The sequence below is a fragment of the Anas acuta genome, chromosome 3 (genome assembly GCF_963932015.1).
Source record: "Anas acuta chromosome 3, bAnaAcu1.1, whole genome shotgun sequence".
Classification (NCBI taxonomy): Eukaryota; Metazoa; Chordata; class Aves; order Anseriformes; family Anatidae; genus Anas; species Anas acuta.
In genome coordinates, this window is record NC_088981.1 from 44,184,411 (window position 1) to 44,209,308 (window position 24,898).

The window sequence follows — 24,898 nt, forward strand, 5'->3', positions numbered from 1 at the left end:
GAAGGGACTCTTAAGGATCATCAAGTCCAACTCTTGACACCGCACAGGTCTACCCAAAAGTTCAGACCATGTGACTAAGTGCACAGTCCAATCTCTTCTTAAATTCAGACAGGCTCGGTGCAGTGACCACTTCACTGGGGAGCCTGTTCCAGTGTGCAACCACCCTCTCTGTGAAGAACCCCCTCCTGATGTCAAGCCTAAACTTCCCCTGCCTCAGCTTAACCCCATTCCCGCGGGTCCTGTCGCTGGTGTTAATGGAGAAAAGGTCTCCTGCCTCTCGACACCCCCTTACGAGGAAGTTGTAGACTGCGATGAGGTCTCCCCTCAGCCTCCTCTTCTCCAGGCTGAACAGGCCCAGTGCCCTCAGCCGTTCCTCGTACGTCTTCCCCTCCAGGCCTTTCACCATCTTCGTAGCCCTCCTCTGGACACTCTCCAACAGTTTCATGTCCTTTTTATACTGTGGTGCCCAGAACTGCACACAGTACTTGAGGTGAGGCCTCACCAGTGCAGAGTAGAGCGGGACAATCACCTCCCTTGACCTACTAGCGATGCCGTGCTTGATGCACCCCAGGACACGGTTGGCCCTCCTGGCTGCCAGGGCACACTGCCGGCTCATATTCAACTTGCTGTCTACCACAACCCCCAGATCCCTCTCTTCTAGGCTGCTCTCCAGCGTCTCATTGCCCGGTCTGTACGTGCAGCCAGGGTTTCCCCGTCCCAGGTGCAGGACCCGGCACTTGCTCTTATTGAACTTCATGCGGTTGGTGATCACCCAGCTCTCCAACCTATCCAGATCCCTCTGCAAGGCCTTTCCACCCTCATTCGAGTCCACAACTCCTCCAAGTTTGGTGTCATCAGCAAACTTGCTCAAAATACCTTCTATTCCTACATCCAGATCGTTTATAAAAATATTGAAAAGTACCGGCCCTAAAATGGAGCCTTGAGGGACCCCACTGGTGACCGCCTGCCAGCCTGACGCAGCCCCATTTACCATAACCCTTTGGGCCCTGCCCGTTAGCCAATTGCTCACCCATCGTATGATGTTTTTATTTAGCTGTATGGTGGACATTTTGTCCAGTAGGATCCTATGGGAAACCGTGTCAAAAGCCTTGCTGAAGTCCAAAAAAATCACATCAGCTGGTTTCCCTTGGTCCACCATACGGGTGATCTTATCATAAAAGGAAATCAGGTTAGTTAGGCAGGACCTACCCTTCACAAACCCATGCTGGCTGGGACCAATGACTGCTTTGTCCCCCAGGTGCGCCTCAATAAGTTCGAGAACCATCATCTCCATGATTTTATCAGGCACTGATGTGAGACTGACAGGCCTGTAATTGCTAGGGTCTTCTTTCTGACCCTTCTTGAAAATCGGCACAATATTTGCCAGCTTCCAGTCTACCAGGACCTCTCCAGATTCCCAGGATCATTGAAAAATAATCGAGAGAGGTTCCGCGATGACGTCCGCCAGCTCTTTCAGCACCCGGGGATGAATCCCATCCGGACCCATGGACTTGTAGGGATCCAGGTGGAGTAGCAAATCCCGCACACGTTCAGGGTCGGTTGGGAGTTTGTCATCCCCACCGTCCCGGTCCTCCAGCTCAGGGCACCCTGGGTCCCGAAGCCCATCATCGGCATTGAAGACAGAGGCAAAGAAGGCGTTAAGCGTCTCTGCTTTGCCTATGTCATTGTCTGTGAGGAGACCTTCCCTATCAAGGAGCGGCCCTATGTATTCTTTAGTTCTCCTTTTTCCATTCACCTGAATGAAGGTGAATGGAGAAGCCTGAATCAGACTCTCCACAATGATCTCCAGTGAAAGGACAAGATGAAATGGACACTCCTAAGAACTGCAGAAGTCCTTTTACTTCACCAGCAAAAACGGATGCTGAACTCAACTTAGAGAATGAGAACTAAGGCTCCGAAAAATGATTTAAAATATAGTTCAAAGAAGGATCACTAAAAACAAGGAACAGTAAACAAATGTAGTAGTGGAGAACAGAGGAAGAATAGAAATGAACCTCTGGAATCTCTGTACTTATCTTAGAGTTTCTAGACCAATTTTATAATATTTAATTTTGACAATTTATGGATCTCAGCTTGCCAGAAACCATAGATTACTGGTAACTATTCCATGCTCATTTCATCTAGTACTGTAATTGGTATAGACTATGGTGTAAACAGGTATCAGTAAGTAAATCAGCACTTGAAGAATATGTGAAAGCTGCTTCCCAAGAATATAATAAACTGCAGCAAGTGACTTCTGATAGTTTTCATAAATATTAGGTAAATGACCAAAAATGGTTTTTACTTAAGATTGAAAAGATTTGTGATTGCATCAAGATACCCATACTGCCCACCAACTTTGTATGAGCTTCTATAACATTACTACAAGGGCCAAACCTCAATAACCAGCCTAAATAACATCCTTTGGAATCTGATATTTGCCTTGCCTACATCTGCTCTATGTGGCTCACAATGCTTTACCATGCATCCGGCTCAGCCGACATGACTGAACTCCAAGTTTCTATTAATAACACACTAAAACGATACTTCCTCTCTATGGGTTCCCAGGCAATTGTTCCATCAAAGCGAGTCATATGAAATAGTTGAGGAGGTTGCTGGAAAAATAACTGAACATTTCTGAGGCTGGATGTGGTTCCTGTCATAGACCATCTTACTTGGTTCTTCCATGTTCAGGATAAGGGGTGTGAGGTTTCCTCTGGGATGATTCATTATCTGCTTCAAGCCTTGGCTTCCCAGCATAAAATAGCAAGAATGGAAAGTAAAAATATAAAATAAAGGATCTGGGGAGCATACTGCCCATGGCATTGCAGTGTATCAGTCTTTAGCCATCTGGACTTATGGCCAATGGATCTTAGAATTATTTCACTTCAATCTTTATAGTGGAATAAATCTACATGATATCATTCAATTAGCAATAGGAAACTACATGCTACTACATGCACATTAAGTCACCTACTCACTGCAGGTTTGAGCACTGAACATGTTGAACTTACCTTGTTGATGTACCAGGGATGGGACGTCCTGTATCCACGAGAACACACCAGCAGTAGCCTGTAGAAGGATGGCACTGCACTGGTTTGTAAAGGCCACCCTGAGCACACTCTGGAATGAACACATTGTCTTTCTGTGGTTGTTTAGCTTCCTCTAGAGCTGACTGAAGTTCTTGATCACATGATGATGCTTTTGGAAGGAAAAGAAAAAATACTAAACAAGCCATGTGGAAAAGACCTACTGGAAATATTGAACAGTTTTTTAGTTTTTATAACTTTATTTGATTTATATAAGGAATGTATTTGAAGAGGCTTGAGATAGCCCATGTTGATTTATGCTGTATACTTTTAGGACTTTTAGTTTCCTTTTCATGCACCTGCTACATAATACAGTCATAAGACTGTATTATATCCTGACACCCCAACTCCTACACTAGATATAATCTGTAAATAGCCAAGTACTTTCTCTGCCATCTTAAAAAATTCTCCCCCACTCCACAGTTCCTAAACTACTGATTCTTTTCAGAGGGAACAGTAGAAACCCAACTTCTTAGGATTCCTTATAGATGAATATCTAGATGAATAATTCATATAAATGTTTATTTTCTTTATATTTTGGAAAAACGTATTAGTATGGTGAAAATTCTTCCACTTCCTTTCTTGGTATTTCTGGTATTGATGATATATCATTTGCTCTGGAGACTTAACACCCCAAAGAAAAAGTAATACATTTTTATCTCTGCCCTACCAGTACGTTTCAGATCTCTTCTGAATGCAGGAAAAGCTTATATGTATACATGTTCCTGGCCTTTACATGAAACTGAAACCGTGGGCAAAGAGCAGAAGCCCCAGGAACTGAGAGTGCCAGTCATTTCACACCATCAGTAAAACATTTCTGCTGATGAGTTTTGATCACTCTTAAGCTGGTATATGTGGCACTGTAGGAGATAATAAATTAGGCGATAGACTGTTTACTCAAGCTATTTCTTTCTCCAGGATTTTTAAAATCAGTCTCCTATCATGTGAAACTTATATGGTTAATAAAACAGTGTTTGCATAATTCCAAATTACTCTAGTGAACAATATTTAAATATTTGAAAAACTAAAATGTCGATAACAATAACCTCTCTACAAACACACACATGAATGACAGGAAAATCTCAAGTTATTGGAATTTCAATAAATAAGAAAATCTGTTCAGTTAAAACCAGATTCTTGCAGATGTGGTTGAGCAAATACAGTAAGATTTCTGGTGCAGTGGAAAATACGACGGAAGTTAATCACCTTCGTATTTTAAACAGCACATGACTGCATCTATGCAATAGCCTGGTTTCTACAACATTGTATTTTATTCCAATATATGCAAAAATGTATGTTAAAAGTTTAAAAAACAAGCTAACTTGACTATAAGACAATTTATTTAGTTAGTTAGTTAGTTCTTTAGTTGATATTTTATTATTATTTTGTTTCATATGGTAGGACAACTAGACAAATTGATAAAATTTGCATGGTTTGTCTTTGTCTGCCCCTGGACATAATGAGAGATTGAATAGATCTCAAAACACTAGTGTTTACATAATAAACTGTAATTAAAGAATCAGTGTAGTGAGAAGAGAAAAGATCCTTTAATAAAGGCAAACAGTTAATTATTTACATTAAAACCTTCACATAAATAGCTATAGTGTCATGAACTGGAAATCCATTGCCAACGTCCTGTTAGAGTAGCCAAAATAAATAATTTCCTTGGTAAATCTGGATTATGATTGTTATTGACTTACAAAATAGAACAACGCTGGAAAGCACATAACTTTTAACTTGATCGCTTTTTATATTTTGTATATGATCAAGCAAAAGGGAGCAAAAAAGGTGAAACAACTGTGGTGAGAGGGAGGAGGAAATCATTACTACTCTTTAAAATCCAGTAAATTCTTTTCTCATTCACACTGATAAAACTTGGTATCATCCCATCAGCTCCTGAGACCTTTTCTCATTTTACATCTTTGTAAACTAGCAACAGAATCTGGCAGATGTTCATATATTCTGATTACCTCTTGCTAACCCACAGGAACAATACATTTTCATCCTCTCAAACTTGTTTAGAAAATTTGGAGACTACATAGGCAGATCATCCAGATAAAAGTGTAACAGAAAGCACAGAGACAGTGTGATGGAGAATTCCCAGTGCAAAAGAAGATAAGGACAGTTTCAGCTGTAAGTATGTACAATGCCACCTAATTTATGGGCAACTCCAGTTTCTACTGATTGAAACAACCAGAAAAAAATTGCTGATTCAAAACCAGAGTCATTGGCCACTGGAAAAAACCTGCTTTGTGGTGATTTGGTAACAGGTGTTACAGACCTAGATAAATGGACTTTATGCTTCTGACTGACTTCCCAAGGAGAGTTTTCAAGAAGCTACTGCTCAAGGTAGAATTTTAGCACTAAAATAAAAGCATGAAGTCTTTTTTTTTTTTTTTTTTTTTTTCCTGGTTATTTCTCTGATTCTAAGTCTCAAAGGTAGAGAGACACAGTAATATGGGACAGATTTCAGAGGCAGGTTGCGAAAGTGGCTTATGGCTTTACAAGGGACAGTGACAGTAACTGAAATGGAAGTTTTAAGATTAAAAAGGAATATCTTTTATGGCAGAAATCTTGGAAAGAACAGACAAAAAGGTAGGATTCATACCAAATGCTAAGGGAAATGCCTTGTAACTTGGAAAACTTTAGTGATGAAAAAATATGCCTTTGAAGAGCAGCAGCAGCACAGGCATTCAAGACCAAAAAACAGGTCAGCTATCAGTCAATCTGTTTACTGACTGATCAAGAAAGTTATTTCCTCAGATTTAGTATTTTTGTATACTTTTAACGCAACCATTTGTGCCACCACTACTATTTCCTTGTTTGTTTTCATTATGAGAATACTGTTCTTATGTAAAGTACTGCAAAACTGTGTTTACCTATAATCCTGCTTGATTTTTCCAGAAACAGAACATTAGTCCTTTGTGTAATTTCCTCTCTGAGGAACCATTCAAACTTTTCTTTCAATTATTTACAACAGGAGCACTGGAAAGATTCAACTGTAGCCTTGTGATGGTTAAGAGCTCTTATCACAGAGCTACCATACTGTTGCGAATAATTGCCTTTGTAATGTCAGAAGAGTCATGGTTAACAAACGTTCATTTCCCAAGAGAACCAGTGATAAATGTCATTAACTTAGAAAATGCCTGACAGTTTGTCCAAACAATCTGACAACTATGATCTGGAACTGTAACAGATGGATGCCAGAAGTTCATAAAATGAACAGTATGGAAAAGGATCTATGTTACAATAAAAGCAGAATAAGTACAGCGGGTATTAAAATACGTCAAACTTTCTATTCACTACCTTCCTCCCAGAAGCAGGAAAGCACTGACACTCTAACTTCTTCTTTTCACAGACTATGTTTACGCTCTTGTTCTTACACACTTAGTTACTTTAGATCTGCCTTGACGGCAATAATAAATAAATAAATAAATAATGAAATTTAATAATAATAATAATAATAATAATAATAATAAAACAACTTTGGATTTTTTTCTGTGCTTGTTCATTCAATAGAATAGTTGAACACAGCTGAAAACTCCTTTCAAGATAGTCTACCATGTTCACCAGCCACGCTGTAGCTCACCTGGGATACTTTGTAGGTTGATAAACCTTCCTACAGTTTTTATCCCAAATTCTATTTTATTCCAGGTTCATAAGCTGTAGTCATTCAACATGCAAATTTCAATCATGTAAGTATATTTCACAGTTTTACAAGACCACCTACTTACTTTGAGAAAGTTTTTTTTTTTTTTGAAAGACAAAGTTAAACTCTTGTTCACCACAAAGAATGAGTTTAAAAACCTGCTTCAAATATAATATACATCACATTGTTATTCCATTTCTTCCCTATTTCCTTTAAACATTCATTTTCAAGTATACTTTCCCATTCTGGTTCAAGATGCCTTCACAGTCCTTTACATATAACCAATGGAAATATTTCATCTTCTGTCAATTGGAAAGGTACTCCAGCTAATGAGAAACAATGTGGAGAAGTTTCATGTTTTGTATAAAATCCTGAGTCAGTTCTTGCTGCTAACAAGCAATTCCCCCTGAAAAAAAAGGTCTGAATTTCAATGACTCAAGTTAATTTTCATGAACAGAAAAATACTTAAACAGTAGAAGGGTATAATGCTGCAAACCATTATTTATGAGAGAATATGTTTATTACTCTCTGATGGGCTATTTAAAGTGTTTATTAATGTTTACTAGGTGATATCCTAGAGGAGAAAAAGAGGTGGCTTTTCTGGGAAAATCATCTTGAAAACAACTGCATACCTGTGCATTTGTCTGTAGTATATCTAAAACGCCAAGCACCACATTATGTAAGTTTTAATAATAAGTGTGTTAGTGTGGTAACAGGAGATGTTTTAGCCACTTGTTTCAGAAATTCTGTTAGTTGTTGTGCCGTGTCTTATCACAACTTCTCCCAAAGTGTGGATTTTTCAAGATTAAAAATAATTTTGATATTTTTATTTTGCTTAAATATGAATTTCTGTTTCTTCAGTGTGTTCTACAGAAACAAGCTGCCAAATCTGCAGAAAATTACAAAGGCGTCTGCTCACTACTTTAACATTTCCTGCCACTACATAAACATTTCCTTTCAATTTCCTTAACTCCACAATATCTATATCAGAAACAGAATCCATAAAAAAAAAAAATCTATTTTCAGTTGATTCCTTCTCTGTCCTTTTCTCATTACCATAATGAGGCATGAAAGGACAATTTAAAGGGATCTTTTATCAGACCTCAAGGTTCAGCATACTCTACAGAAAATAAGTAACAAGAAGCCTGTGAACAAAAATACTCTGAAAAGTGATACCCATGCTCTGGAAGACTGCGGTGTTTCTAAGAGGATATACAGATAGAATATATTCGTGTCCAAATTTCAGTGTACGGAGCTTTAACTTCTGTGACTATTTCTGCTAATCAAAATGTTATCAAAATCATCAGTCTGTTCTACTTAATTTAGCCTAATTTAGGCACATTTTCAGAACACTTCAAATATTGATTTATAAAAGTTCTCTGCTAGTTCATTTCAAAATCATAATAATTAGTATGGCTAAATAGTTATCCTGTTGACTTCATGCAACTCTCCAACAAATTCACATCTCATGAGGATAAGGATTTAATTCTTTTGCTTAGGGTGAACCCTCCTACAGCCAGTGAACAGGCACAGAAGAAAATGATGATAATGTGTTTTTGTATTTTCAAATAGTGTTTTTTTTAGTATTCAAGTTTCATTAAATAGATTTCCACTTACACTACACCAAATTGTATTTCCACATATAACCAAAACGTTCACTTTAGAAAGGCAGTAGTGAGTGTGATGATCTCTATTCAAGCTAACTCCAATCTGCAGAAGAGTTTACATTGACTGGATGGCAGATTTGGAAAACAAAACAGCCTATCACAGCAGTTATTCTTACCTCTAGCAAACATGCATCCTCAGGGTAAACTAGCAGGTTCTTTACCTGTAGCTGACCAATTTCATCACTCAAAATCCATGACACCTGGTTCTGCTATAAAGAGAACAGCAGCATCCAAGGAAGTCAATGAAGTATGTTAGGTAATATAAATGACAAACATTATCTAAATAACTTCACCCTAGTGAAAGAGAGGTAAGTTCCCTGGCTTCGTGTTCTTTTGGGGTTTACAGCCTGCATTGAGACCTTCTCTAGCACAACAGATTCCTTCTGTGGAGAGGCACATGAGGTTTTATAATGGGGTTTAAGATGACAACTTCATACCCTTTAGGCATATAAAGTTATTTTTCTCATCCTTTATGGCCATGGTATGGACACCTCACACTAATCTTTCTTAAGAAACACTGCTCCTATAAGAATTTTAATTTTTTGCTTGCCGTCTCTTGAATGTTTCAAATAAATTCATATCTAACAGAAATTAAGTGCAACTCAGTGAAACAAACAAATGGAGGATCAACTTTTCTCATGCTACTAGTGTCTTATAGAGACTACTCATAAACCTAAATCAAAAGGGAAATACATCTGTCGCCCATCTTCCCCCAGCAGAAATCCGTGGAAAAATACCCGCTAATTTCAGTGGACAATACATCAGGTCTCAGCTGAATATACTCCCATATATGTATGTTTCCAGTTAAACCCAATACTTGCTTATGGACCAAGTACTGAATGGAAGGAATAGGTAACATTAATATCCAATCAAACTTAGTCCCAACATCTAGATTGCAACCAAAAGCTAAGACTAAATTATGGTATTAGTACTTATCTGGCGCCACATGTTTTGTTTTACATTAGGTTCAGATACTCATCAGCATGAGGGTTCTCAAGGCCTGAAGAAAGCTGGCAACATTCCTTCCCATACTCATTCTTGTTTGTGAAAACTTGTGGGAACCAAATATTTCAGGCCCCTTGTGTGTATTTGCAGACTACTCTCAATGTACTGTTGATCACTATTTTGCACTTTTGGAGTTTGAGTGGATGACTGTGGCCAAACACAAAGCCCATGGCTTCAACAAAGCTCTATAGATTAATTTATGTACTTCACTCCACCAAACAAAGCAGGATAAATCACCAACAGATGCTCTCATTTATCTATGTGGTTTCATACGCAAAGACACTGCAATAAATAAGGATGATCATCTGGAAATTCACTGAGTTCATAGAAACAAAAAGCCAAAACACAGAGAGCACCAGCCCCATTTAGCTTTACCTGAAAAGGACACAGCCACAGTGACTCCAATCTACCTGTATACACCGGCATTATCTCCACCTTTACCCTGGGTTTGAGAACCTATGTAGCACAATGTTAAGCCAAGACTACACAAATTCTGTTTCTAGAAATAGGAAAAAAATTGGGTGCCCATAAGAAAAAGATGTCAGATTTAAATATGGTGACTTTCTCTTTAATCAAAATCCAGACCCACATGTCTACTAAAACTTTTAACAGACCACACAGTTTCTGTTTGAAGGAAGGTTTCACACACACCTCTGCAATTTTTTTTTTCTTAAAATTTGAAAAGCAAATTGAAAAATTTGCATTTGAAAAGCAAAAAAAAGTACTGTGAGAAAGGCTGTTACTACAATACTGTAAAAGTAAAAGAACTGTTTTGCCACAAAAGCCTGCTATTTTACTGTTTGGTTTGTTTGTTTAATTGTTTTAATTTTTAGTCCAGCTTCTTGGTTAAAGAGATGAGAAATATTATGTAAGTATTCCAATTTACCCTGCCACAGAATTACAGTTCATTAAAATTACTCATTTTAATTATTCATTTACACCAATTTTTCTCCTTCACTGGGTTCTCAAATTGCCATTGTACAAATTATAAGGGCCCAAACTAGCTACTTGTTTTCCTACAAAACGTAACTCTAAATTTTGGTATTCTTATTTACTTTGAATAAAGCAGTAGTGTGAGATCTGTCCACTGAATTGATGAAAACTTACAGAAGCTAGTCTTCTTCTACAAGTGTGACAGAATCTGGCTTTAAATGCTTAAGTATTAGCATTTAATCCTCCTGTAGATAAATGACAGAGCAACATGAAGTCAATATAAATTAGATTATAAATCTGAGTTCTTTCAGTGATGCATTTAGCATTAGAGCCTAAATGTTATTCTGAACATCCTGAGTCATTTATTATACCGTGTATGAAACGTGAAAGAGCATTGAACCGAGAGTAGCACATTTTTCTTAAAGCTTTGACTGCAGAGTGTAAAAATAATAGCAAACCTTTGTAAAGTAGATTTCTTCAGAGAGACTTAAGCCAATGATTTTTTATATACCTTACACTCCACTCTGGATTTTTGAGTGCAACCTTAACACACACAAAAAAAAAAAAAAAAAAAAAAAAAAAAAAAAAAAAGATAAAAAATAAAATAAAAACTTTTAAGCCAATGGTTATTCACATGACACCATGTTAGGAGGTAAGTTCCCTAAGCCCCTTTTGCTTAATGAGTTGAGGTTGTACAGTAAGTTACAAGACTGCACAGATGATGGATTATCATCTCCAACTGCTTCTGCTTGACTTTGATGACTTGGCTTCCCCAACATGAAGAGAGACATGGCACAAAAGACTGCCCTACTCTGCAAAGACATAACTGAAAGCAGCATTTGCAAAATAGGGTGAAACCTGATTTTCCTCTAAGCTGAGACATAAGGGAAATATCAGTTCCTATTATTGTTAGGTATGACTGCATCACACTGTCAAAGCACAGCACCACCATAGCCTTCAAACTGCAAAACCAACCAAACCAAAAAGCCACCACCCAAAATTACAGCACATGAAAATCACTGACTTCTCAAAAACACAGTGGCTAGCTGGCCAGTCTGCTATAGAAATCTGAAGGCTCATTCATTAAACAAAATTGCACAAGGCTACCATTCTTCCTTTATGAGTATATTGACCAGCAAATGTTATTTTTCTGCCAGTGGAAAAATCTCTAATTTTTTAAGAAATAGTTGAGGTGAAAACAAAGCTGGTTCACTTTTTCCATAGAGCTGTGAAAACAAAAGTCTTTGCCAGGTGAACTGAGAGTAAGCACTTGTTTGAATAGCTTTATTAAAAATTACAAGACAAAATGTGCAAACTGGGTTGCCTAAATTCATGTTTTGGCACTTAAAAAAGCCAGCAGCTTACAGGAATGTTTATCAACCAAGTAACCAAGTGTTTCCCCTCAGTGAAACAGGAGTGATTTCTGCTCACCATTTGGGAAACTGAGAAGCTTACATCAGTGCCTGGATATGACTTTGGGTACTAGGCCTTAGGTACCTAAATAGTTCTAATTTCAGAGGTTTACAGTGGCATTGCTGCCTGCAGTTTATGTCAGATTCCTGCCATTGGTCCACACTGCTAATGCTGTTGGCACTGTGCAGTGTTTTCCAGCCTTATTAGCCTTACTGCTTAACTCCTTGCTGAGACTGCTGCTCTCCATTTATGTTCTATTTTCTAAGTATCAGTTTATTTCCAATGCCCTTACAGGGAAATACCCTGATGGACAGTTACCCTGGAGCAACTATGTCATCTACCTGGACTTGTGAAAAGCATATGACACTGTCCCACACAACATCCTTGCCTCTAAATTGGTGAGACATGGATTTGATGAATGGACCACTTGGTGGGTAAGGAATTGGAAGGATGGTCACACTCAAATTGTTGCAGTCAACAGTTTGATATCAAAGTGATGACCAGTGACAAGCAGCATTCCTCAGGAATTGGTACTGGGGCCAGTGTTGCTTAATATTTTTGTCAGTGACATGGACAGTGGAATCAAGCACACCCTCAGCAAGTTTGCCAGTGACACCAATCTGTGCAGTGTGGTTAACATGCTGGAGGCAAGAGATGCCATCCAGAGGGACCTGGACAGGCTTGAGAGGTGGGGCCATGTGAACCTCATGAAGTTCAACAAGACCAAGTGCAAGGTCATGCACCTGGGTTGAGGCAACCCCAAGCACAAATACAGGCTGGGTGGAAAATGGATTGAGAGCAGCTTTGAGGAGAGGGCCTTGGGGCTGTTGGCTGATGAGAAGCTTAACATGAACCAGCAATGTGTGCTTGCAGCCCAGAAAGCCAACCATATCATGGGCTGCATCAAAAGGAGTGCAGACAGCAGGTTGAGGGAGGTGATTTTCCCCCTCTGCTCTGCTCTCATGAGACCAAACTTGGAGTACGGCATTCAGCTCTGCAGCCTTCAGCATAAGAAGGACATGGACCCCAGCATAAGAACGCCAATGAGTAATGGCTTTATACTAAAAGAGGGCAGATTTAGATCATATATTCAAAAGAAATTCTTTACTGTGAGGGTGGTGAGGCACTGGCACAGGCTGCCCAGAGAAGCTGTGGATGCCCCATTGCTGCAAGTATTCAAGGACAGGGCGGATGGAGCTTTGAGCAACCTGGTCTAGTGGAAGTTGTCCCTGCTCATGGGAGGGGGGCTGGAATAAGGTGATCTTTAAGGGTCCTTTCAAATTCAAACAATTCTATGGCTCTGTGAAATACTTAAGATGTAAACAGTATCAACATAAGGATGAAGCAATCATCTTAAATCATGTTCTGTCATGCAGTAGTACATGACAGAAGTTATCTCCCCTTGTACTCCCAAGGTACCCAATTACTCAGGCAAATCCTGGAAAGGCATAAGCAAAGTTGATGTTTCTCTGGAAAGGTTTCTTCACAAAAAGAAAGGAGCGTAACCCTAACTTGAGCTAGACCTCCCTAGAGCCCCCATTCATGGGGCTTGTCCTGTGCAGGCTCTTTATGAAAACAGGGCACCCTCTGCAACCTCCTCATGTACTCTGCAGCCTGCCTATGTGTACCCCCCACACTCTCTCATTTCATAGGCAGCTGAAGAAGGTTCAGTAACAAATTATAGAGGGACTTTTGATCATTATATTCTCAGATTTCACTGCAAGAATCACAGGCTTGAGGGGCATGAACCCTAGTCACTGCCACAGAAGCCAGGAGGAGATGGGAAGACTTTTGGCTGTTTTATGGCAATGTGGTCTGAGGTGGACACATAAGAAGTATTCAGGTATATTCAAAAATAAGATATTATTTTGCATTTAGTAGTTCTCCCCTGCATATCTCAATGTATCTTACAAAAATGGTAAATATTTGGTAAACCTCTGCCTGTTTATAGCAGACTGGATGAGCATTACAAAATGGTAAGGATTTGGGCTTCTGAGACTGAGCAGAGATTAAACAGAGATTAAATATACTGTTCAAATGGAAATTCTAACTTCTTGTGAGTGCTTCGGGGAGTGCTACTCTGACAACCATAAAGTGAAAGTTTATGCTACTATCATTCCCACTGCCTCTTCTGTGGCTAAGTAGAATGATTCCAACCCTGGGTCTCTCAGGTACATATCCTTCAAACCTACTTCATCCCAGCATTTAAAAATTGTACAAATACTGTGAATATATTTACACCATTAAAATGACAAATGAATCAAAACTGGTCACTCTAATTCTGACCTGCTCTTCACTTTGTCAAAGAGATGTCAGGAAGCAGGTGGAAAATGAGCATGCATATTTACTGCTCATGTCTCTAATTAAAGGTACTGTGCTGTGCAATGAAAAGTCCTTGAATAGACCCAGAAGCAAATTCTGTAAAGTGCTATCATCTGTTGAGTCACGCTGCTCCCGGAATGCATTAACTCTTATTCTCAGCATTAGATTAGACAAATAATGTGTACATGAACCCTATTCTAAAGGTAACTGTATTGCTTTAACCCCACACGTCTGAATATCATGTTAAACTAAATGCTGTACAGGTCTTGCTTTGAATCTCAGCACATTATATCTAAAACACACTATAGCACATAGGAAGTCAGTATTCATAGCAGGAGAGACACAGGATTCTGATAGAAGACTGCTTACTGATTTTGGCCAAATTTTATATGCAATAAAGAGGGTGATCCAAGGAAGAGTAAAAGCCAGTAAGAATATTCTAATACTATTTATTTCAGCTCCAGAAACTTTTTAATATAGTTTTATGTAGCTCTTTTTTTTTTTTTTTTTCTCCTCATATGGCTATGGTTAAAAGTCTCAGCTTTGTGCTTTGGTTTCAAGAGTAAAGCCAAATCTTTGGCTTGGCTCTACTTTCAAACTTTGGAGAAAAACAAGGGGAATGTGAATTAAAAATAAAAATGCTAATTCCACCCCACTTTCATCTCTGTTTTCAAAATGAAAAAGTTCTCTGAAGTTTATATAATGCTAAGTATAGTGTGATTGTGAAACACCCTCATGCTTTTGAAGGATAGAAAACCCCCTAGCATCTTGAAAATCCCAGGTCATAATTTCTGGTCCTGTAAGCAGGAGCCATTCCACTGCACACAGGAGGGATCACCAACAGAAAAGTTGTATACACGGATCAATTTTAAAGGCTTCTTAAATGACACATGGTAGCAAAGTCAAAGGTTTTCTGAACAAGTAAAATTAAAATTTTAAAGTGTGAGTAATTTAATCCTTTACAAAGCAGTGTCTTATGGTTAATCAGAAGTATCTTATGTCTGATCAGAAGACGATTAGTTTTAAGTGTTCAACTTACCACAAAAATGACCCATATCAATGGAAAAAGCCTTACACAAATACTTCTCAACAATTTATTGTGTGTGAGAATAAAAAGCTTCAGAAAGTGTTATTTTTTGGAATGTTTGCTTTGTATATTTCCCACAAATATTGCCATCCCTTTCAGAACTATTCCCCACACACACACTCATGCACATCTACCTCAAGCCTCATTTATTTTGGAGCTCTCTATGACAAACAGAGAAAATCCAAAGGATAGGCTTTGGCAGAACTGTTCAAATAAAACAGATTCTAAATATTTAACTTTTCCAGATAACCAGCATCACAGGAAACAGCAATGTTGGCATTCAGTCACCTAATAAGGAAACGTTTTTATTATAGCTTGTGTGAAAAAAGTTCTGCTGTTCTTTCTACATATCGTATGCTTTGCTTTCTTTTTACTTTGTTACTTGATGCTTGAAAATAATGCAAAATGAAGCACAGTGCATGATGCTTCCAGGAGGCTGTGAAGCTGCTGTAACTGGAGCTATCGCTGATTAAATCTGTCTATAAAGCATTCTGGGCCAAACCAATCAACCACTGGCATAATTAATTAAGTCCAAAAGGGCCTGTAGTGGGACTGTTTTCATCCATCAGGAGAAACAAACACAGGCTAATGTGGAGTGGACAAGCCTGTGTGTTTACAAACCTGTTTTCCACGTGTCACTGTTGTGAGTAACTGTGGCACAATCCCACAGTAACTGGCACTTAATTTTGGCTCATGTAAGTAGGCTCATTTAAATAGGGATAACACAGGGGTAAGTTTTTATATAGGCTCTCTTTTACACCAAAGTCATGGTTATCCTTTCTCTTTATCTGTGCTCTACATACATATTTATTGCAACCACACAATGGCAGGTACAGTTTGCAGAAAGACAGGGAACAATCTCTGAAGTTTCAAATCAGTTGAAAGGTAAAAAAAGAGTGAAAACCCAATGGCACGATTTACATGGTTGGAACAAAGAAAACAAAAAAAAATAACAAAAGTCTATATGCAAAATTGAAACAGAAAAAGGAGTTAGGATGTGGCTTTTCATTTACAGAAATGCTACTATTTCCACTGGTCTGCATCTTCCACTGGTCTTCCACCTCTTATACTATATTAGTCCGTAAAGCTCCTGACTGTATTCAGCTGACCTGCACTAGACACTATCTCAAGCATATCTCTGCTGAAACCTTTGCTTCTGTTGGCACTGGTCTGTCCAGACTACAGCAGGCCTCCCAGAAGCAGAGTCAGGGTTAGAGCCCTGGAGCCACTGGCTAGCTGCCATGAATGTAAGCAATCAAGCCACGCTGTCTCTGTGCTGTAGCTGACGTCAGATGCTTTCACATACAATGCTTTGTAGGCTGCTCACATCTCCCCAGTGACATCCTGAGGAAGTAAAATTGGCACAGAATATAGGCCAAGAATGTAATAACACTAGTCATTCAGACTAACACCATTGATGTTCTGACACTTGCAGTGAGTTTTATTTAAAAAACAGAAGATTCCTTCCCAAGACAAACAACAAACAAAAACCCTTACAGACTTGATTATGGATAATGCTGATAGTGGATAATGATTGATTGTGGATAATGCTATAACAATAAGTACGTACTCCACTAGCTTCAGGATCAAACACCTAGTTTGGCATCCCTCTAGTATGCAGTATGGATACCACAACTGCTGCACAACTCCTGATACCACAACTGAATAAGGTACTCCTGAAATGGTCTCTGACATCTTACGTAGACAGATAATGACACTTTTCTATGTTTATTCCATCTAGGAGTCAAAGTATCTCTCCTATCCATTGCACTGAACTATTCAGGTGGTTGCTCATAAGACCTATCAGCTTGTTTTTGATTGCAAACTTGTAGCATGATCTACATCCATGACCTACCTATACCATGGTATCCACTCTTGCCTTTAGCTGCAACAGTCAAAAAGAGAAGGTAGAAGAATAGAAAGATGAGAAATCTGTTTTGGAGGAGAACCCCAAAACAGCAGCATTTGAGATTGAAGAATGATGCCTGGGCAAAAATGGAGAAATTCACAGTGAAGTTGTGGGTGGAATCCCTGCCTATGGCAGGAGGGTGGAGTTAGATGATCTTTAAGGTCCCTCCCAACCCTATGATCCTAGGATTCTATGATTCAAGATCAGCTATTCACGGAAGACAAAACAGGCAGCAAAGAAAGGACTGGAAGCAAAACAGTAGATTCTATTTGTTTAACCAATGGTGAGGATAATTAATTATACCAGAGATAACAAAGACAATGAAAAATTTTCATAACATTCCAATAAAGATAGATAATGAAAAACAACAAATTAAGCTTAAAGGTAGTATTCTGACCCACAAATTTTCTTACTCACTTGTAATAGGGAAAAAAAGATACTAAGCAAGGGATGTTCCATACAAAAGTGACACAGGCTCATTTTGAAAAACATATAGAAAATGTAACTGCACCACAACATCCTTGAGTCTAGCACTATTGTTACTTATGTGATATTATATATGCTGCATTGTCAGCAGCTACATCAAACCATAAACATCACAAAGCCTTCTTAGATGCTTGTTACTATACAAAATCAATGAAACTAAAGTTAAGCACCAACCCCTGATGATTAGAGGCTCAGGAGCAATAGTGAGTCTCTGCACAACTAGACATATGGCTCCTCATCACACTGTCTTCTCCTTTGCAGATTTGCAAAGTTTTCTACATATCCCATGTGCTGGATAAATCACATACAACTAACATAACAAACTTCCATTCTTCTTTGGCTCTTTGCCACTAGTATGATGAGAATTATTGACTATTGTTAACCTTGAGTCTCCCTAAAAACATGGGACCAGACAGGAAACCATAAGTTCTGACCCAGTTACCTCCACTCATGCTGATGTTAGCAGCAGCTATGTGGTGTTGTTAACAGGATTAAGGACTTTTTTTAAAGAAAATCACCATACCATTAACAAAGTCTTCTAAAAAATACATAAGGCTGTTCCTGAATATTCAATACTCCCAAATAAGCCTTCAGTGTACCAAAATCTCCTCGTCTACAGAGAATAAAGTTGTACAGCAAAGCAACAAAGAGAAAATACTACGCTTTGTTCACTCTTTCAGCTGGCAATGCAAGTGGACTATCAGCTCTTCTGCTGACAGTACATCCATTAAAGTCGAGAGGAATTCCAGCTATGCAATAGCAGCCGTATTGGGGTAGACCATCCTTTTATCAATGATCTGGCAGACAGATATATCACATACTAGCTACTAAATGAAATGAGTAGGCACTGTATTTCCAAGACAGGGAATAATAACATCAACAGTCCTGTACCACTAATGTCCCAATGTAGAGGGGGAAAAAAAAATATAGGCCTGATTCCTGATTCTCTTCTCTCCTCATCACACTCCCAGTGGCATTGCCCGTCTGGCTATGGTGGAGTTAATCCTATGTACACTTGTCTAAGTAAAAAGATGCTTCATGTCTGCTAAAACTAAAGCATATACTCCTACAGTCATTTGCTATTATTATAATGAAACATTTAGTTTAAGGGATGAAGTACAGGATGTGTGACTACATTAGAAGTCATACTTGGGATGTTGGTAGAGAAAGAGAAAAGTGACCTTTCAAACCACTGACATTTATACTGATATTTTTGGCTTTGCTGCTTCCCTGTTGAATCAACCCAGAGGCACTAAAAATAATGCCCTAAAAATGATTTTAAACTGTTTTTTTAAACCTGATTAGAAACTGCGAGAACACTAAGATCATAAGTCTTGTAAGCTAGGCAGAACTTGGCTTTTATTCAGCCAAACAGGAGAGCAATGAGAATAACTCTTTCTTTACCTTTTTCAGGCCTGTAAGGGCTATCAAGATTATGGCTTTAGCTACACAGTCAGAGATTTGGAAAAAAACAGACAGGAAATGTCCAAGATCGAAGTACTTACATATCTTCTCTCTGAACCAGTTATGTAAGTAAAGCAGAAAGGGTCCCCACCTCCTTGCCAGCTAGAGTAATTGGTCACAGTGCTTTTGTGCAAGCAGGGTGAGCTGTGTGATGACAAAGTATGATGGACATGAACCTCTACAACGAATCACACTTCTGCCTCTGTTAGGAGTCTGCATTGTAATGGAGTCTGTGGGTAGATTTATTAAATAACAGGGAAACATAATCAGATAGGATCCACCCTGTACATCAGTGGAAGCTTTCCTCAACACAAATCTGAAGATTTGGCCTAGTGACTGAGGGGGAGAACTGCAGACCCTCAACCTATGATTTGAACCTGAACAGGTCTTGCAACCTTGAACTAATTTCTGCTTTCTTGCCAAAACTGTATCTCAGTTTCTGGAGGCACAAGTGGATTTAATTTGACTTTATACTCCTCTGCTCCCAGATGAAACACCAATCAGTCTGATGCACTGCTCTAACTAGGTGCACTTGGAAACAATTCAAGGGTATTTCAGGTCATTACCTGTCACGTAAACACAGAAGCATCCTCCTGAACAACAACAACAAAAAATCCTTTCTGCTCATCACAGGGGACAGAATATTGTAGAAGATACTGTGCTAAAGGAACCTAACTACATATTAGCTTTATGGCTGCCTCGGTGCACATGGAGCCTAGGGTGAAAAAGTAAGGAGGGATGAAACCATGACTTCTAAAGTAGTCACACATACCACAGATCATTCCTTGAACTAAACTGCTCAGTGTTTTAATAGCAAATGACCATAGGACAGACTGGTTTGGTTTCAGTGGGGACAAAGCCTCTTTTCACTCACACCAATGCACGTAATGAAACCACTGCAGTCAGAAGGGGAATGCCACTGGAAGCTTGATGAGGAGAGAGGAAAAAGTAAGGAAGTCATCTATTCAGTCACCTTATTTGCTTGTGTAATATCACCAGCTCTTCCAGAAAAGACAAGAACCCCTAATTCATTCTGGTAGGAAGAGAAAGCCTCTTGGTTTTGGTTCCAAATGTGTGTTGCAAAATAGCATGTCCAAATGGATTTTGATAATGGTTTAAAACATAAAGATTTGAGGACATTATGTATTTATTATGCATTACAGTCCAACAAAAGCTACATTTAAGCAGTCATCAAAATAGAGGACAATAAAAGTCCTTCCATTTCGATAAGCTGTCTTTACTCACTGAGGGATGGCAAAAATGGTAAGTTTAAATAGCACTGGAAAACAATGGAACAAGGTAACTCACTGTTTTAAGTGTTGATAACAATTTTTTCATAGCTTGTTATGTTTCATTATGACTGCCTGATGGAAAACCAGGTATTTGAATTAAAACGTTTTTATGAAAAGCATTTACTTTTCATTAAAAAAAAAAAAAAAATGATTTTCAATGAAAACAAAACAAAAACCCAAAACAATTGTCTCTTTGTGTGGAACTTCCCAGGGAACCACATGATCCAAGATGTCTATAACTCCTCTGAGGTATCTCTGCATCTTTTCTAAAAGGAGACTTATATCCTGATGTGTAGTAAGCCTGGAGACCCCAGCACCACCGAATATATATATATATATATATATATATATATATATATATATATATATATATTCAAAATCACAATTTTGAGTTTTGTGACAAAACAAACTGTTCAGCTATCTGAAGGTATGCTTTCACGATTTGTTTGAATTTTCAACTTGTAAATATATTTTTTTAGCTAAAATGTGCATCTTTTTTTTTTTTTTAAAAAAAAAAAAAAGTGCCCTAAGAAGTCAGATTATTTCCAAAGAAGGCTGAGTTTTCAGATAGTTTGGGATATTTAGCTTAGCTCTCTCTTTTTCTCCTGTGTTTTGTAACACACCAAGAGAATTTAAGATCTAAAATTTAATTTACATCCTTAATCTTATTTAAACACAGTTTTATTTGTGGTTGAATGCAGATACTTGGCCTGCCGCTCTTAAACTAAAACAGGTATTAAAAATAGCTTAATGAAAAACAGTGGTCTGTCTCTTCAACCACTGCTTCTTCTCCAGTAACACAGAAATCTAATGCATTATGGCAACAATACCTAATGCTATTTCTCAGCAGTGCAGAGTACAGGAAAAACATGGTGTCTAGCATTTATCTGGAATAGTCTATCAGAGAGAGGACAGAGCATGACAGAAAGAGTGGAGTGAAGAGGGAAGCAAGCCAGTCATAATATGATACTTGAGGTATATACAGCACCTTATAGATTAAAAGATCTCAAAGTAGCTTGATGTACTTTAATAATGCAATTTGACTGGAACAAGTTCTCTCATGCCAAATATGACCCTTGGTGTAGCTTTGGTTGGAAAGGAGATTTGACACCAGCCACAAACAGAAAAACATAAGAGCATGCTTGGGGAAAGGATCCATGGATGATGGCATCAACCTGGGCCCTTAAGTGCCTATAAAAGTAGATGCTGTAGACAAGTCTTGTTCTGATAAAAATAGCTGAATTGCAGATGCATGGTCAGCACACAGGTTTTGAGGTGAATTCTACTCCTCCCACAAAATTCCCTGTAGAAGCTGAATTTCTTTTGATTTTATACCAAATGGAAAACACTAGCATCAGTGATGAAGCCTCAGAAATTGCTTCAAGCATTAAAAAAGGAAAAAGGCAATAATTTAGTTTGAAAATAATTAAGCAGTTCATGAACTATAGCACAAGCTGTCAATCTTCTCAGAATTTTTGTTCAGATGTACTTGGCTTGGCAAATAAGAAAGTTGGAAGTTATACGTGATAAATGATCTCACTAAAAATCCCTCCAAATTTAAACCACTGTGACTGCCCTTAACTTGATCTACAAGGGAACATCTAGAAATGAATTTAGCCTGTCAGAAACATAGATGTCAGGAAAACTTGGCTACAACTGCCAGGGCTGATTCATGTTACATGGCTACCAGTCCTTTTTTAGGCAGTATTTCCATTAAAGTATTTCCATTAACAGCAGTTAAAGCTCTTTTGTACAGAACAGCCAGAACATACAGAATTGCACATTCACATAAGATATTAACAACGGTGTATCTTGTTGTGATTGTTTTGGGCTTTTTTAAAACATTTTTTTTCACTCAATTAATGGTACAGTTAGCCACTTGACTGATCCATTTGGAAGAAAGTGAAAACTGTTTTCCTCAGAACAGTCTAATCTGCTTTATAAGACCAGAACAATCTTGCCATAATACTGGATCACTTTGATTAAAATTAGAAGTGAAACTTAAAATTTTGTTATACCGTAAGGTTAGCATTTTCTAGAGGTTTTCGTCTCAGAGATGAGCACGTATAGAGTTTTTAGTCTTGCAAAATGCGGTAGAATTCCATGAATATACTTAGAGCAATGGAATAACTTTCTTTACCTTCTGTATTCCAAACAGGGTTTCTTCTTGTTCAAGAGCATAACCACAAATTTACTAAAGTTTTGAAAAGATGACTCTCAGGGTTCTCTGACTTTGCTTGCATCTCTTTCATTTGTTTTGTTTTGTGTGTTGTTTTTTGTTGTTTTGTTTGTTTATTTTTAACCACTTCAACCTCAAGAGTATTGGATTCTTCATATTTCAGCAAAAATCAAGACAATTGTTTTGAAGCCATTTTGTAGGTTGAAATGCCTAATTCTATGTGCTCACCCTTGTCTCAAGAAAATGCAAGTGAATCAATAAAAAGTTGGCCTCCACCACACCAACAAAGGTATGCAAATCTTACTGTCTGTGCCCATTGCTTCAATGGTTATTGACTGTGAGGAGTCAGGGAAAGGAAGGCATCTCTGCATATAGCTTGGACAGCATTTTCTCATAATTATATGATTATTGGGATGATGATGGAAAGCCTGTCATCTCTTGCTGTTGACCCTTATGGACTTCTAGTTGCCTGAAAAGTTTGGAAACCACTTAAAGGCTTATCTTATACATATACTGCCCAGCAATCATAGCACAGCCAAAGCCAGATCCAGACTCTCTAGGTTGGAAGATTTATCCATTTCCCAGAAAGATTACGTCTTTAGATATGATCTAGTCCAGCGTGTTTCTCTGCATTAACATGATTTACTTATTTTCTATTTTTTTTCCTCTTTTGTTAAAATATAGACTGTTAGCCTGATGTCCAATATTGGATTTATGGAGCTTATTGATGTTTTTATGATTATGCAATCTGATGTCTGGTAAACTGTGGAAAGCTATGTGTAGGTGGGGGAGTGCATATCTGAAAATTAAAGGAGAACTTCAGACATGACTGTTGTGTCATTTACTTTCTGCAGAAAGTAATCTGATATAATTAAAAATGGGGAAGATTAGTATCTTTTGGCATCAAATTTTAACACATGCAGTAAAATAAAAATTATCAACCTTGCATAAAGCAGATTTATTTTATTTTTTTTTCACAGTGGGGGTCCAATAAAACCCTGGAACATCCAGAGCATAAAGAACATCAACTGGATGTAAAACAGAACTCTACTTTTTAATGGTTTAAGATGGGAGGATCTTTTCCTGTAGTGGGAGTAAAAAACTGAAAATGCCAGAACTTAATGTTTATAAAAGTTTTGTACTAATATGTAAATTTAAAATAAAGATAAATGAAAAAGCTTGTAAAAAAGATTATTAAAGATATGACAGTACTATTATAAATATGATCCAGCAGCCTGGAAATTAAGAATGTATTGTAATACACAAGCACTGTGGGGCGGTCTGGAGAAGTTTATCTTTTTGGAACAGGCTGAAAGAACAGAAAGAGAACAGTAATTTTCCTTTACCAATTTAGGTCTTGAAAAAATGAAGCAGAAAAGTAGGAAGAAGAAGATGAGGAGGAGAAAGAAGAGAAGGAGGAGGAGGAGGAGGAGGAGAAGGAGAAACAAGAAGAACAAGAAGAAGAGGAAGAAGAAGAAAGAAGAAGAAAGAAGACAGCAATCAAAATGAAATAGAGCAAAGGAGGACCTAAAGATGATGAAGAAGATGAAGCATACTGTTTTCTCCTTCTGTAATTACTAAATCAAAACTAGGATTCATTAAAGACTGCTTCTGAAAAGTAAGACAAAATTCACCATTAAGAACTATATCTACCATTTACTGCTTGGCCCCAGTGGTGTGGACAATCATTAGTTCCAAAGCCACCAGTTTTTCAGCTGCCAGGGAGTATCTTGAAACCATCTCCTAAAGAATTCTGTTCTGAAACTGTTTTGATTCTTGACAGAAAAATAGCAAAAAATGGAGGAGGAAAAAAAATAAATAAATAAAAAGACAGAACTACTTCCTAGCCTTCAAAAGATTTAAAACTAATACAATAAGTAATATAATGAGATGTGACAGTGTCTCTCATTTCTCCATCCCCAACAGTTTCTTAACAATGCTGTTTTTATAGTAAAATGCAAACCAAAAATTATAGTTCACTCCAAATAATTGTGTTCATTCAGGAACTCTAAAACAAACATTTAGTGAGTTAGCAACCAGAGACAATCCAGAGAGTCTGAGGAGGTTATAATACCATTAGCCTGGAAGCTTCCAGTCTTCAGCTATATCATGTTTTCTTACTCAACATCCTCACACTTTCATCACTTTTTATCTTCCATGCACAACTTTTTGAAATAACAGGACAAACAACAAATATTCTACCAGCTGATGTCTTCCAACACCCACAAGTTTCACAAGACCTAAAAGCCAGGTGTGTGGCCATCACAAAACATTCATATTTCATCTGTAGATGTCATGCAGATCTCAGATAGTCTAGACACATGAAAAGGCTTTAGATGCCTATGTTTTAGCATCTTATTCCCATGTTATTCATTTCTCCAGCAACAGCTATGGGTGTATTTA

The 24,898-nt window shown here is 38.0% G+C and overlaps 1 protein-coding gene across 9 annotated transcripts in view; it reads right to left on the reverse strand.

Moving 5' to 3' along the window:
• SMOC2 (SPARC related modular calcium binding 2) overlaps positions 1 to 24,898 on the reverse strand; it is a 146,971-nt gene that overhangs the window by 42,769 nt on the left and 79,304 nt on the right. For 5 of the 9 annotated variants that reach the window (XM_068676870.1, XM_068676869.1, XM_068676866.1 and 2 more), the window contains exon 8: positions 3,015 to 3,225. In XM_068676870.1, coding sequence (XP_068532971.1) covers positions 3,015 to 3,225 — 211 coding nt within the window. The remainder of the gene's footprint in view (positions 1 to 3,014; positions 3,226 to 24,898) is intronic. The other 4 variants (XM_068676868.1, XM_068676867.1, XM_068676874.1 and 1 more) reach the window with 1 other exon arrangement.